The sequence below is a fragment of the Anarrhichthys ocellatus genome, unplaced genomic scaffold (assembly GCF_004355925.1).
Source record: "Anarrhichthys ocellatus isolate YVR2014 unplaced genomic scaffold, GSC_Weel_1.0 scaffold5, whole genome shotgun sequence".
Classification (NCBI taxonomy): Eukaryota; Metazoa; Chordata; class Actinopteri; order Perciformes; family Anarhichadidae; genus Anarrhichthys; species Anarrhichthys ocellatus.
In genome coordinates this window covers 106073-119744 of record NW_022280035.1, presented here as the reverse complement: position 1 = coordinate 119744, position 13672 = coordinate 106073, and the positions used below count along the sequence as shown (strand labels likewise).

The 13672-nt window shown below is 48.5% G+C and overlaps 1 protein-coding gene across 1 annotated transcript in view; it reads right to left on the bottom strand.

Moving 5' to 3' along the window:
• Positions 1-36: 36 nt before the first annotated feature.
• Positions 37-13672, bottom strand: part of plcg1 (phospholipase C, gamma 1) — a 20829-nt gene continuing 7193 nt past the window's right edge. Inside the window, exons 4-33 of the mRNA XM_031844574.1 lie at positions 13545-13638; positions 13424-13471; positions 12453-12537; positions 12265-12348; positions 11890-11912; positions 11111-11180; positions 10917-11018; positions 9591-9709; positions 9009-9094; positions 8376-8496; positions 8019-8187; positions 7787-7909; positions 7331-7432; positions 6424-6611; positions 5901-6101; positions 5643-5762; positions 4978-5158; positions 4797-4874; positions 4602-4705; positions 4321-4414; positions 4097-4166; positions 3321-3484; positions 2922-3018; positions 2560-2784; positions 2308-2456; positions 1668-1782; positions 1058-1219; positions 875-963; positions 203-489; positions 37-118 (exon numbers count right to left, since the gene is read on the bottom strand). Of these exons, the coding sequence (XP_031700434.1) occupies positions 76-118; positions 203-489; positions 875-963; positions 1058-1219; positions 1668-1782; positions 2308-2456; positions 2560-2784; positions 2922-3018; positions 3321-3484; positions 4097-4166; positions 4321-4414; positions 4602-4705; positions 4797-4874; positions 4978-5158; positions 5643-5762; positions 5901-6101; positions 6424-6611; positions 7331-7432; positions 7787-7909; positions 8019-8187; positions 8376-8496; positions 9009-9094; positions 9591-9709; positions 10917-11018; positions 11111-11180; positions 11890-11912; positions 12265-12348; positions 12453-12537; positions 13424-13471; positions 13545-13638 (3593 nt within the window). The 3' untranslated portion in view covers positions 37-75. The remainder of the gene's footprint in view (positions 119-202; positions 490-874; positions 964-1057; positions 1220-1667; positions 1783-2307; positions 2457-2559; positions 2785-2921; positions 3019-3320; positions 3485-4096; positions 4167-4320; positions 4415-4601; positions 4706-4796; positions 4875-4977; positions 5159-5642; positions 5763-5900; positions 6102-6423; positions 6612-7330; positions 7433-7786; positions 7910-8018; positions 8188-8375; positions 8497-9008; positions 9095-9590; positions 9710-10916; positions 11019-11110; positions 11181-11889; positions 11913-12264; positions 12349-12452; positions 12538-13423; positions 13472-13544; positions 13639-13672) is intronic.

The following is a 13672-nucleotide window of genomic DNA, read 5'->3' as shown; positions in this document are numbered from 1 at the left end:
GGGGGGGGGGGGGGGGGGGGGGGGGGGGGGGGGGGGGGGGGGGGGGGTGTTTAACGCGTCCTGATTGGCTTGGACTTAGAAATGGTTCTCTCCGCCCACTCTGGTCCTCCGCAACATCCTGCAGACAAAGACAGAAGTCTGGAATCTTCCACCAACAACTTCACCGCACACGAGCCAAACACACACCGTCACACACATTTACCTGGTCTGTCTGTTCTGCGGGTCCATGTGGTCCAACAGGGCCTCCTGGGACACCCTGAAGTCCTCCAGAGGGGACTGGTAGCGAGACTCGAAGGAGGCCTCTCGACCCCCGAAGGCCACGGCCTGGGCCGGCGCCGGGGGCACCACGGGGGACGCGACGGAGGATGCCGAGGACACCGAGCTCAAGTCCCCCAAACGGTCCCGACCCGCTTGGGTGGACGCCACCACCGCCGCCGACACCGTGGAGCCAACCGGGAGGAACGGACTCAGAACCTCTCCGTTCTCATCCTGAGAGAAGAGCCACAAACAGAGAGTCAACGCTGCGGCTCTGTTCACCTGTAGCGCCTCCCCTTAATATCATTTAAACACACAGACTATAAAGACAATAACTTGCTTTACATTGTGTGAAAATACACTTTCATGCAAAGCGTTCATTGAGAACATTGATACCACTCTTATGTCAGTACAGTAAAACATAAAGCTGCTTAGCTTAGCTTAGCATAAAGACTGGAAACAGAGGGAAACAGCTAGCATGGCTACTACCTACCAACACCTCTAAAATGAACAGATTATATCTCAGGTGTTAAATGCGTAAGACACCTTGATGAATATGAGTGAGGACCCCAGCTACTGTATCTCATCAGCTTGTGTTTGTGTTTATGTTTCTGCTCACCCTGCCTCTGATGAGGTCCATGTGGACCAACAGAGAGGCCAACTCCAGATCCTCATTGTAGCTGTTCTTGAGAGGAACCGACCGGTACCCTGCAGTCACACAGAGACGTTATTATTTACTACAGCACCGACTCACAGCAGGACGCCTTCAGGTGGTCCCCAGAGAGCACGTCGATGGGCGTACCTGTCTTCAGGCTGTGAATGGGGAACGTGGCCTGAGCCAGGAAGTTCTGGTCATTGAACATGTCGATCTCGTAAACCACAAAGCGCAGGTAGGCGAAGGCCGGGTTGCAGACCGCGAACTGGAACGCCTTCCGGGGCCACGTGGGGTTCAGACCGTTATCGGCTGGAGAGGACGGAGAGAAGTGAGAGGAAGTGAACAATGCGTCTCCAACAATGGCATCTGAACTGATAATGCATCGCTGTGTTCAGACTGTCTCATACAGAGTTCATAGATAAAATAATGCGCTGTGGTTCATCAACGTTTCCTCGTACAATGTACGTATAACGTATATCTCACGAAAAGTTACTCCTCATTGTTCATGAGTTTTCCTACAAAAGTCAGTTCCACTCATCACACATATCCAGACTTTTCAAAATAAACTTCCGTTGTATTTTAAGAGAGTGAGAACATAACGGTGTAAGTAAATCTATAGTATAATAAACTATTGTTGTGGTATTGTAATGTTTCTTCTTTGGCTGAGACCTGTATTCCCACACATGGCTTAGTTGTTTCCACAACTTCCTGTTTTTCTGGATCCAGACAGGAAATGACGCTGTAGAGCGGCGCTCACCTTCCGAGTCGGTCTTCTGCTTGGCGCTGTCGTAATCCGCCCCGCACACCTCGATCTCGATCAGAGGACACACGATGCCGCGTCCGTGTTTGGGGAGGTGTCGGGCGCCCAAAACCTTCAGAGTGAGAGGAGCGAACGCAGGTTACTACTTTAGATCTGCTCACGTCACTGGTTCCCACACATAAACACAACCACTGAGGCGGGGGGGGGGGGGGGGGGGGGGGTCCGTCAAAGTCTGACACTGTGGGCCCTCCAGCACGCTGGAACTCCTTTTATTGTTATTTTCTAATAAGCTAATAAACAGAAGTGACCATATCTGGACTGAGGAGGAGTGACATAGAGACCTGTCAATCACTGTGTAGCCCCGCCCTAAAGCATCCCCTGCTTTATGGTCTGTTTGACTCTAAATGGACCATAATGTACTAAATGAACATCATGCTGTATTGAAGAAGACTTGAAACTAGAGATTGAGACCATAAACTCATGTTTACAATGTTTACTGAGGTAATAAATCAAGAGAGAAGTAGAGTCATTTTCTCATAGACTTCTTTGCCTCACGTCTCTTCACCCCCCCACCCTGGGGAGGAGCAACCCACAGTTATAAACCCTCTGCACACGGCCCTCTCTCTCTCCGCTGTACCTCTATCTCTAGAGTGACTTGTTCGAGGCCTTGTAGCGTGTGTCGGTCGAAGGGATCAAAGCTGTCGTCCCTCATGATGGGCGGCTGGAGGACGTAGCCGCTCCTTCCGTTCAGCATGAACAGAGCCTGGTTCATTTGCATGGGCTTGTCTGCACGAGGGAAAAGTAAAAAAAGAAAGTGTTAGAATATGTTTGCTTTCTTTTTCTCTTCCTACGATTGTTCTTAATCTGCCCTGAGGTGAAAGGTACACACCTGCTGTCTGGAAGTTGAGCGCCACCAGCTGTGACCCACAGAGCCACATGGGCAGAGGGTCGTAGTTGGACGAGTCAAGTCTCTGGCCTCTCGGGTAGATCCTGGACAGCTGCAGCCGGTTGTACTGCAGGAACTTCTTCCCCTTGATCTTGTTGACGTACTTCTCCGCCTTGGTCTCGGGGAAGGACGACATGTCCCGGAAACAGGCCCGCTCTGTGCCGATCTCTGCGGGACAAAGAGAGAAGACAGACGTGTCCTGTATTGATATTGGACTTCTGCATATTTGTATCATGTCATAGGTATGAAATGAGGAACATCTCAAACTGCACGTTCACTGTCCAATAAGAGTGCGTGGTCCTTACTGTCTTCATCAAACGGCACCGGCCTACAGTAGATGACCAGGTCGGACAATTCCAGTGCAATCTTCTTCCTCCTCTCCATCATCTTCCCTTCCTCCAGCTGGGCACAGAGGGCACAGTGTGTTTCAAATACAGCAGCTCCATCGGGAGCACACACGACCTCACATCACTCATGCAAAACAACATTCGCCTGAAGCTTCTTCCTCCCGCATCACAGCACTGTGTCACTGTGTGAGTCTGCAGAAAGGCACTCCTGACTAACACCACACGTGCTTCCTAAATACAGGTTCTGGGTATTAAAGGGGCCAACACAAGTCACAACTGGCTCTTTGAACCCACGATGTGGCACGAGCGCAGAATGAGTCCGAGGCCCGTCGGCCGCTGTGTGATATCCATATTCACCTTGGCCTCTGATGTCATTGTGACCTCGCGGATCTTGAACACCCATTCCTTGAGCTCTTCCTGGCTGCTGGCGGCGACGTCCAGCACCGGGCCCGTCCTCATGGAGGCGTTCGGCACCAGGGAGAAGACGTGAGGCCGGCTGCCCTTCCCGTCAGGACGCACAACTGAACGCGGAATAAAGAAAAGCGTTAGAGGGAAATGAGGAGGACAAAGAGGTTTCCTACTGTATAAATTGCTGCGCCATCATTGCACCGTGAACTTACGATATATTGGGACATACTAAATAATACGGGAGAAAGAGTATTGCGATACACAAACAGCAGCCCTGCCTCAAGGTTCAGCGTCATCTATAGAAAAACTATGTCTTGCTCTGCTGCCAGTGGTCATATGGAGGAATAAAGTGTTCAAGATCTAATTGGATCTTCCTCCATACGACCACTAGATGGAGCCAAAGAGCTAAGAGAGAGACATGCTCAGGTGTTTACTGTGGACAGCAGAGGCCACAACAATGCATGACAGCATGTGCCAACACTAATGGGCGAGTATTGACTGAGCTGGAGGACGTCAATAAAATATCAGCTACCGAGCTGTGAGAAAAGCAGGAGTCACGATAAACCCACAGAATGAATAATAGAAGAGGCTGATAATGGACAACAAGGATTATAGAGAAAGTGGGGAAAGAGGGCAGATATATTATGTGCATGCAGATGAGGAAAAGGAGGTGACGGCCTGCTCTGCAGCACAGAGTGGAACAGGAAGTGGGAGGGGCCTCTCACCGATCTGACAGGAAGACACTTCCACGCTTCCTCTCAGCAGATCTCCCAGCGGGCTGTTTTCTGTCATCTCCTGCGTGACAAGAGACGAGGAGGGTTAGGAGTAGAAGTTCTAAAGCCGTCATCCACACAAGTTAAGCGTCTCCATCACAGCGTGTGATTGACAGACGAGTGATGGGACCCAACCGTCCCGTGGAGGGTGTGCAGGTCACTTTAAATATCCTCACAGTTCTATCGGGCTCCGCCGCTGACGGGCTGATCTCCTCCACGTAGTTAGCAGGAAACCACAGCTGCTTCTTCCCTCCACAGTCTCCCTTCCACCTGAGACACACAAACAAACATGGAGAAGATGAAGAACAGAAACACGACGGCTTTAAAATGATGTCAAATATACACTGGGTTGATATAACAAATGGATACTTCACCCATCATGTATAATTCAAGTGAACAGACGATCCGTCTCTCTGGATAATAAAGAGCTAATAAAGTCTGTACTGGAGTCACTCACCATCCTCCTTCCTGTTTGTCCACATTAGAGATGACGGCATTCTTGATGAAGGAGAGCTCATCGTCTCTCTGGGCTTTGTACTCGTACATGGCTCTCACTGTGCACTGAACAGACAAGACAGAAGGTCGTCACACACACTCTGTCACACACACTGTCACACACACACACACACACACCTCCATTCTGGACGCTCACCTTAAACGTTGGCATTTGGTTGGCCTCCACGTAGAAGCCTGGGTTCCTGCCCTCGTACAGCGACCCGTAGTCGGGCTCCTATTGGACGACAGGTTGTGTGTTAACGAGCCCTTTCACGAGGCTGCAGGCGGTTTTCTTTTTCACAACGCAATGCAGGCTGCAGACTTTTGTTGGTACTCACCGCAGTGCCTATCTTCTCCAGCGTGTCCTCGTTGATGGGATAGCGCAGCTTCATCTTGCGGTACAGCGGGTGCTTCTCGTAGTAGCTGATGAGATCCACGAGGCTGTCGAACTCCGAGGTGCCCAGCACCACGTTCTGACCCTCCTGCTGCACGCGACAGTGCTTTATCTTTCCCTCCGCCCTGCAAACAAACAACACATATTAACCGACTTCACATTCAGTTTGGCATCACTTTAGAGAGTTAACTGTGAATGTTTTTTAAGGATTTATAGCATGCAGTTGTTTCTATTTGTTTCAGACAAGAAAAAAGTTAGGAAGTAAGGAGCCGTGCAATATAAAAAATAGGCTGCTGATCTGCCGAGTGAAGCCAATGGTCAGTGTCTCAAAGCTGCATTCTCCCTAATGACCACCAGGGGGCGACTCCTCTGGTTGTATAGAAGTCTATGAGAAAATGACTCTACTTCTCTCTTGATTTATTACCTCAGTAAACATTGTAAACATGAGTTTATGGTCTCAATCTCTAGTTTCAAGTCTTCTTCAATACAGCATGATGTTCATTTAGTACATTATGGTCCATTTAGAGTCAAACAGACCATAAAGCAGGGGATGATTTGGGATATAAACCAGTACCACTTGATAAGGGAATAAGGATCGTAGGAAGTTACCTGAAGGAAATGGCAAACGAATTGGCTTCCGTCCTCTTCCTCACCAGGAAAGCCCCGTCACGTGGAACCCTCATCAGCATGTTTTCTGCATGGCTCCTGGAGAGGTTGGCATGGTACCACCTGGGACGAACAGATAGTTTTTAGATAATTAGAGACGTTTCACTTCACGCCTCTCGCTCGTTGTAGATGAGGGTCGACGGCTAATCTCCTACACTGTTCACTGCAGTTATAAAATGTCATTCAGAGTCAGGGACTCACTCTTTGCTCTCGTGAGCATTGGTCTGAGGCACCGGCTCGGTCAGCTTCATCTCAAACTCGTTGCAGCGCAGCGCCACCTGCTGGTAGTGGTTGATCAGGGCGAAGAGCGTGTCGAACACCAGGTTGTCGGTCAGGTAGAACTTGGGGCTTCCCGCCTCCTGGCGAGAGTGGATGCGACAGTGTTGCACTCGACCCGAACGCCTGGTGCAGAGAAAACAAACAAACATCCTCCTTGCTAACCTCGAACATACTGCCTCTGTGTGTCTGAGCACTGCTTCCTTCCATCGTGAGTACATCACATACATGCAGATTGATTAGCTTTGATCTTAACTCCACTTCACATAGAGGCTTCGCATTAGCGTCACACCTCAGACCGTGACAACAACCCATTTAATCCATCTATTGATCTGTGGGCGTGTCACTGAGTTCTGCACGACAGAACACACAGTATGCCAGAGATGAGGCTGCAGACTGACAATCATCATGAAACAATAACATGTTCCTGTGATCATGTGCATTATACCAGAAGGACAGCGTGTAGTCTCCCACAAAGGTCTCGCTCTCTCGGACCAGGAAGGACCCGTCTGGAGCTCCGGTCTCCAGGCAGTACTCCGACAGCAGCCTCTCGGCTATCTGCCGCCCGTCTCGCCCGGCGCCCAGCTTCCCGTGGAACCACTTCTCGGTCACGTGCTGGTCCATACCGTTGGACACCTGGAAGGTCAAAGAGGAGAGGGAGAAGTCAGTCCGTTTAACAGCACCAGCCTGAAGTTGCTCCCTCGCTGACCACTTCCTGGGTCTGATCCTGGTACAGGTCTTTGTGTATTAAAAACCCAAACTGCCCACAACCTCTCCATGTAAATACTGCATTTCTTAGGGGTGTAACGGTGCATGTACTTGTATTGTTCGGTACATGGCGTTTGGGTCAGTAAACCCTGTGACCCAAACAGCTGTTTATGTCTGCTACTTAAACATGCGAAACAGAAATTGTGGAGCAGGAATTTGTACCTGAAACGTTTTGGCAGCGCACCAGTTGCTGCTAGCCGCATCGAGTCACAGCTAGTCCCGCCCTACTATGCTGTGATTGGCTAGTACTGGCCAATACTACTGTGTTGTAAGTTGCAGATTATCCGGCGTTAGGAATGTGGTTTCCAGTGGGAGAACCGGGTTACATAACATAACATAACATAACAGAGCGTCTTAACTGTTGAAAAAAGGATCGTGGCTAATGAGCAACTGTTGAATGTTTAGAATTATCGAAAAAAAAGTTATTCTTTGTTTTCCCTACTGTACTGTTGAATTCTATGCATGGTTACAGCCCTTACTTCGTATAACTCTTACTGTATGTAGATTAAGTGCCATGTCTGGTGCTGCACGGATCCTGTTGTGATTCTCATCTCTACGTATATCAGCAGCAGATCAGGCCGACTAACCTCTCGGTGCTCCTCCTCATCATCATTTCCCTGGTTACTGGAGGTCTCCTCCGAGTAGTAGATCTTACTGCTGGTCAGGACAAAGAAATGAGAGTACCACTCCTATGGGGGGGGGGGAGAGAAGGAGAGAGAGAGGATGAACGGTTAGCTGAAATATTTAGAGCATCCATGTGTCGCACTGGAAAGTGGCCAAGTAGGCAAGAAGCTGCCCTCTTAATGAAGAATGTAATCATCTAAAAGACCAAGAAAAGAAGTTCATGAAGCCAAAAACAAGCGGGACACAAATACAAAATGAATGTTAAAGAAAAGAAAAAGAAACGAGCATCAAGCCAGAACACAATGCCGTGTCTTTGCTAGAGATCCTCACGCTTATTAATCGTGACAACACAAACAAAGCAGACTCGTGTTCTCATATTTCAAGCTGAGCGTCAGCGCTGATGCAGCACACACACTTACATGATTAATGGGGTCTTCCAGGTACAGGATGCCGTTTTTGATGGAGTTGCTGATATCGTTCTCCGAGTAGGGAGTGGAGGTGGATACCTCCTCGTAGGCGCTGCCTTCTGCGAGCTTCTTATGCTGCAGAAGAAGAAGGAGGAGATGACGACAAACGTTTACAAAGCATCCATTCAGACTTTTCCTTTATAACAGATAATGTGCACAAAAAGATCTCGTCGTGGCCGCTGACCTTGATGAGGATCTTCTTCTTGAGCTGGTTGGGCGACGGCAGGCCGTCCGCCGCGATGTCCACCGCCTTGGTGAGCAGCATGTCTCCAAACACCTTCTTAAAGTAAGTGGCCATGTTCCTTTGCTGCACAATACTACAGTGGTCCTCGATGGACAGGATGATGGGATATCTGCAGGAGGACATCCACAGAAATCCTGCTCTTACCTTCTCACACACAACAATAACACGCTGCAACCACGTCACGGTCCACATTGTTTCCTCTGATATTTGTGTTTCAAAGTGCCGTTTCCTTATCTCCGTCATCTCTCAGTCTAATCACTGTGATCAAAGAAACGTGTTGAGCTCGTGCAGACTCACTCGGAGGTGACGAAGGCGTGCTCTTTGATGGTGGTCAACACGTCGCAAAACTTGATTTTGGTCGTGAGGGTGTGTCCGTGGTAGATGACTGGCATTCCGTCTGGACCATCCCAGCAGTCCACTGTACACACACACACACACACACACACACACACAAGGTAGGTGGAGTTACAAAGCTCCAGAGGAGCTTTAACACCATTTAGCTCAAAGACGCACAAGCTGACATCATAATTGTTGACTCGTGTGTCATGCAGAGTGACCCTTTCACCCGCTAGAAGCCAGTCCTATTCATGGAAACCTGCTTGACAAGGGTTTTGTGTAAAGGCCATATACAGCACTGTTATGTAACAGCGAGTGTGTGTGTGTAGGTAAGGGTGTGTGTGTGGGGGTAAGGGTGTGTGTGTGTGGGGGTAAGGGTGTGTGTGTGTGTGGGTAAGGGTGTGTGTGTGTGGGTAAGGGTGTGTGTGTGTGGGTAAGGGTGTGGTGGCTGCATTAAAAATACAACTGTAGAGGGATAAGAAGCGAGCATAAGACTTAATTACAAGGTTGAGAAGTCAATTGTTGGTTATTTACTGTACATGGTAAAAACTGCAGCATCTGTCTGTCTGTCTGTCTGTGTGTGCGTTTACCCACGTTCGATACAGCGGCAGCCCATCCTCAGACAGCGAGCGTACGCCTCCAGAGACGACTCGCTGGAAAACTGGTCTCCCGTCAGGTAGCTAAAAATAAGCACATAACATCAAAGCACGCACACAAACACACTCTCATCCAACCAATTTTACAAAAGGATTCACACACACACACACACGCAGACACACACGCACGCACACACACACGCACACACACACACACACACACCTGCTGTATCAGAAAGACTCTCCTTTTGTCGACTGGAGGAAACACTTGTTACTCATTCAGTCGGTCACTTCAAACGCTGCTCCACTGAGTATTGGTTCACATCCAGTACACACGGATTCTCATCTGAACTGCCTTTCACACACATTTCAATGGGAGGAAAAATACATTTTCCTGCTAAGGAAACAAACCAAACACACCTGGGTCTCATTCTGGAACTTGATTGTTAAATAATAGACTTGTATCTGATGTGTGCAGTCAGTCTAGAAGCCCTCTCTGGTTAGAGGACTCCAGTGTTCACAGAGCCCTCGTCACAAGCGGCTGAACTGTAAATGTGTGTGTGAAGGCTTCGGTCCTTACGTGTTGTGCGAAGAGGAGATCCAGTAGTGGGACAGAGGGTTGCTCATGTTGTCAGGACACACCTGGTCCAGGGAGGATTCCCAGACGGTGTTCTCTTTGGAGAACAGGTACGTCAGGTACTGCAACAGGAGGGAGGAGAGCTGAATGAATGAATGAAATGTCTGGACCGTCCCTCACTCGCAGAGGAAGTCTCTCCAAATCCACAATTCATCAAGTCTGCAAAAGCCTCGAGCAAACCGTCTTCAGACTTCCAGAGAGTCCGCTTGGACTAAAGACTTAATGTTATGAGTGATCTTGAGCCAGGACCTGGTCCAGCCTTGGACTACGCAGACCATCAAGTCTGTTTCTGCACCAAACATGTTCTTAATGAATCATTCTGTCACTAAACTGGCCCGTGCATCGTCTGACTTATTTATATTCCTTTTTATTAACATTTATTAACGTCATGACTGTGACGGCTCATGGAAAAATTCCCCCACATAAACCCCCCTCTGCCACACCTTTTTATTATTACACTCATACGGGAGATTAAGTGTAGAAACATTCTGAGAAATAAGGAACATTGATTTTGATGAATTCAACTCCTGCACACGTTCACAGAGTCTAATGAACTCCCAGCATTCTGTGCGTGTTTTTATGGATTATGTGGATCTTTCAGATCAATTTGGGGAGGGGTTATTTTTACATGTTCCACATTTTATCATCATGTAGTGTGGGACTCAGACTGGTCTGGTCTTATGTTAGTCTCGATTCACTCTGGTCTCGGTGCAGGTGGTCTTGACTTCAACATCACATGAATCCACCTGAACTATAACAAGATATCACAGCAGAGATCGCAAACAATTTTACACATGCAAGTGCTAAATACCAGGAGAACCATATGATAAGATATCAGGTGTCTGGTGGACACATGCAGGACTGGATCCCCGGAAGCTCGGCTTCATACTTCACCCTGAACTCTGCCCTTTAACAGACTTCCCAAAGTGGGTCAACAATAAAATAATATTCCTCTTACGAACTGTTTTTCTTCTTCAGGTGTTACTCTCAGTGTGACCAATGCTTCTCTCACACAATATATATAACCTAGGGCACCAGCTTCCTCTTCTCTGCAGTGAACCGCAGCTTCATGGCGACCACAAAGAGCAAAGAGCAACCTTTCCTCTCCGTGTGGGAGGAGGCGCTTCAGGCCCAGATCTCGGCTATCCAGGTCAATATCCGAGCATCTGCCACCCACGCCAACAACACGGGGGGGCACATCGGAAAACAACACCTTTGTCTTTTTCCATTGGTGAGCAAAAGACCCAGAAAAAGAGAGCGAGAGAGTACCTCGTCCTGGTGGAAATAAGGCTGCTCCACTTCTCTCAGCGGGTCTTTCAGGTACCCGAACATAAACTCCTGAACTTTGTCGTTGTCGGCGGCCCACAACTCCTGGATTTGCATACAGACACAGATGTGTGTGAGGTTGTGAGAATGAACCAGATGTGCAGCAGAATATCTGTCCAGAGAGCCGGAGGTATTACCTGCTGGGACTCCAGGAGGAAGCCCTTGAAGTCGTCGAGGGAGATCTTCTGTTCTGGTCTGTCAATGAACCTGAAAGTAACGTTTCATCTCAGTAAACACATGTGTGACGCACACAGAGGAGGGATTTCTTTTTAAAGTGCAACTCCAGCTCCAGTTAAAACACATTGTGAATATTACGAGCAACACGTAATGCAACGAGCAGAAATAAGCATAAACCGAGTGTATCGTTTGATGCTATTAATTATTATTAAGACAAAAGAACGGTGTCATTGTAAAGAAGAATGTGTCTGGTTAAATAAAATGCATTCAACCGTTGTCTCTTCATAATACATTTAATACTTTAACACTTGCACAAAGGTAATAAAGTGGTCCATGAATATGAGTTCAGAGAGAGTTGAATCCCTCCGCGTCATTGTGGAGGTTGCTTTATGGTGTGTTGCCGGTCACACCGACAGTCTATCAGCGAATCTCTGGGTTACACTTGTGATCTCGTCATTTTATAAGCAAACGCAATTTGTTAAAGCAGATAATTTGGCGTTTTCAAAGTCATTCTATTACGTTGAGACGGATTCTAGACTCTTGGGGAGTGAGAATGTACGTCTTTCTGTAGCGGTATCTTTATTTTGTCCTTTGATTTATGCCTCGAACGTTCACATTTTCCCTGGAAATAGTTTGTTTTGGGTGAAAGGTTGTGTGTAAAACTGACTGCAGAGAGATTCACTGTGTGTGTGTGCGTGTGTGTGTGTGTGTGTGTGTGTGTGTGTTGTGTTTAACGTACCTCTGAATTAACGGGATCTCCATCTGAAAGAAAGGGAAACATTTGAGTTACTTAATGAAAGCGCTGTCCTTTCAGTTTGTATAGTGGCAGTGATGTAGATAGACATCCTGTGGGGGGGGGGGGGGGGGGGGCACTGAGGTCATTCATTTAATCCGACCCCAGGCAGCCGGCCGGCCTCCTCATCCACGTGAGTGTGTCCTAATGGCCTCCACCAGGGGGGTTTGGTGGGTTTTTAACTGGTCCATATTGATCTGGCAGCCATTTGAGAACAGACAGATGGGGGAGGAAGGGTTCTTTGGCCGGGCATCAGACGGGGGGGGGGGGGGGGGGGGGGGGTGAGAGTGCTGGGATACACGAAAAATGATTTGCACTTACGTTTTTCTGAGCATCAAACATGAGGCTGCGGTAGAGCTGAGCGAACTGGCTGAAGGACACGTCTCCGTTCCTCAACTCTGAGTCCTATAAGACAATCACAGACGTTAGCTCTCCTCGTGTGTGTGTGTGTGTGTGTGTGTGTGTGTGTGTGTGGGGTGGGGTTGTGTGATGAGTCGGAGGTGGTTTACCGGAAGTTTCTCTCGGAGGAACCTCATGTTGGGCACCCTGTAGTTGACCTGGCTCAGCATGCTCTTCAGATCCTTGCAGGATATCCTAAAACACATTCAACACATTCAAACGTGAATAAAAGCTTCTAATAAACACAGTTCTGGTGAGTTTTTAATAATCTTAACATACAACCTACAAAAACCTCTCAAACACACATTACAGTCATTTAGCAGACGCTTTTATCCAAAGCGACTTACAATTCAGAGTCTATCACATTATACACCGGGAGCAATTTTTGGGGTTAAGTGTCTTGCTCAAGGACACATCGACATGCGACTAGCAGAGCCGGAGCTTGAACCACCGACCCTCTGATTGAAAGACGGCCCTGCTATCCACTGAGCCACAGTCGCCCACACGTGAGCTCTTTGTTACAACACAGCGTAAGTGTCTGTCTGTCTGTCTCATCCTCTCTCTCTCCGTCTCTCTCTGGATGTCACAGACAAACATCGCTGTACGTCTCCTCCATCCTCTGCAGTCTGTTTCCTGCTGCAGGAAGAGGGTGCTGGTGTGTGTGTGTGTGAGTGCTGGTGTGGTTGTGTGTGTGTGTGAGTGCTGGTGTGTGTGTGTGTGAGTGCTGGTGTGGTTGTGTGTGTGTGTGTGTGTGTGTGTGTGTGTGTGTGAGTGCTGGTGTGTGTGTGTGTGAGTGCTGGTGTGGTTGTGTGTGTGTGTGTGAGTGCTGGTGTGGTTGTGTGCGTGTGTGAGTGCTGGTGTGGTTGTGTGCATGTGTGAGTGCTGGTGTGGTTGTGTGCGAGTGCTGGTGTGGTTGTGTGTGTGTGTGTGTGTGTGTGTGAGTGTGTGCGTGTGCCTGAGAGGTTAGTTCCTCCGCTACACCTCCACCAGAGCTCTCTACCAGCCTGGATGTTACACAAACTGGTGCACCCAAAACAACAGAATGACAGGACTTCCTGTGAGGCTGATGTCAGGAACTCACCGGTCTTCTCTGTTGCGATCAACGGCGTAGAACTGCTTACGCAACCACCTGATCGAATAAAAGAGAGAGTTAAGAGATGTTCTGCTTTTAAAACGTATCATTGTGATGATGTAATGTTTACCTCTCTATCTGGAGCGGCGTCGGAGACTTCAGTGTGTCGACCACCAGAGAGTTCAACCCTTTCACCCACATGGTCATCTCCTCATCCGACGTAGCTGAGGAGGAACCAACACAACACAGATGTTGTCT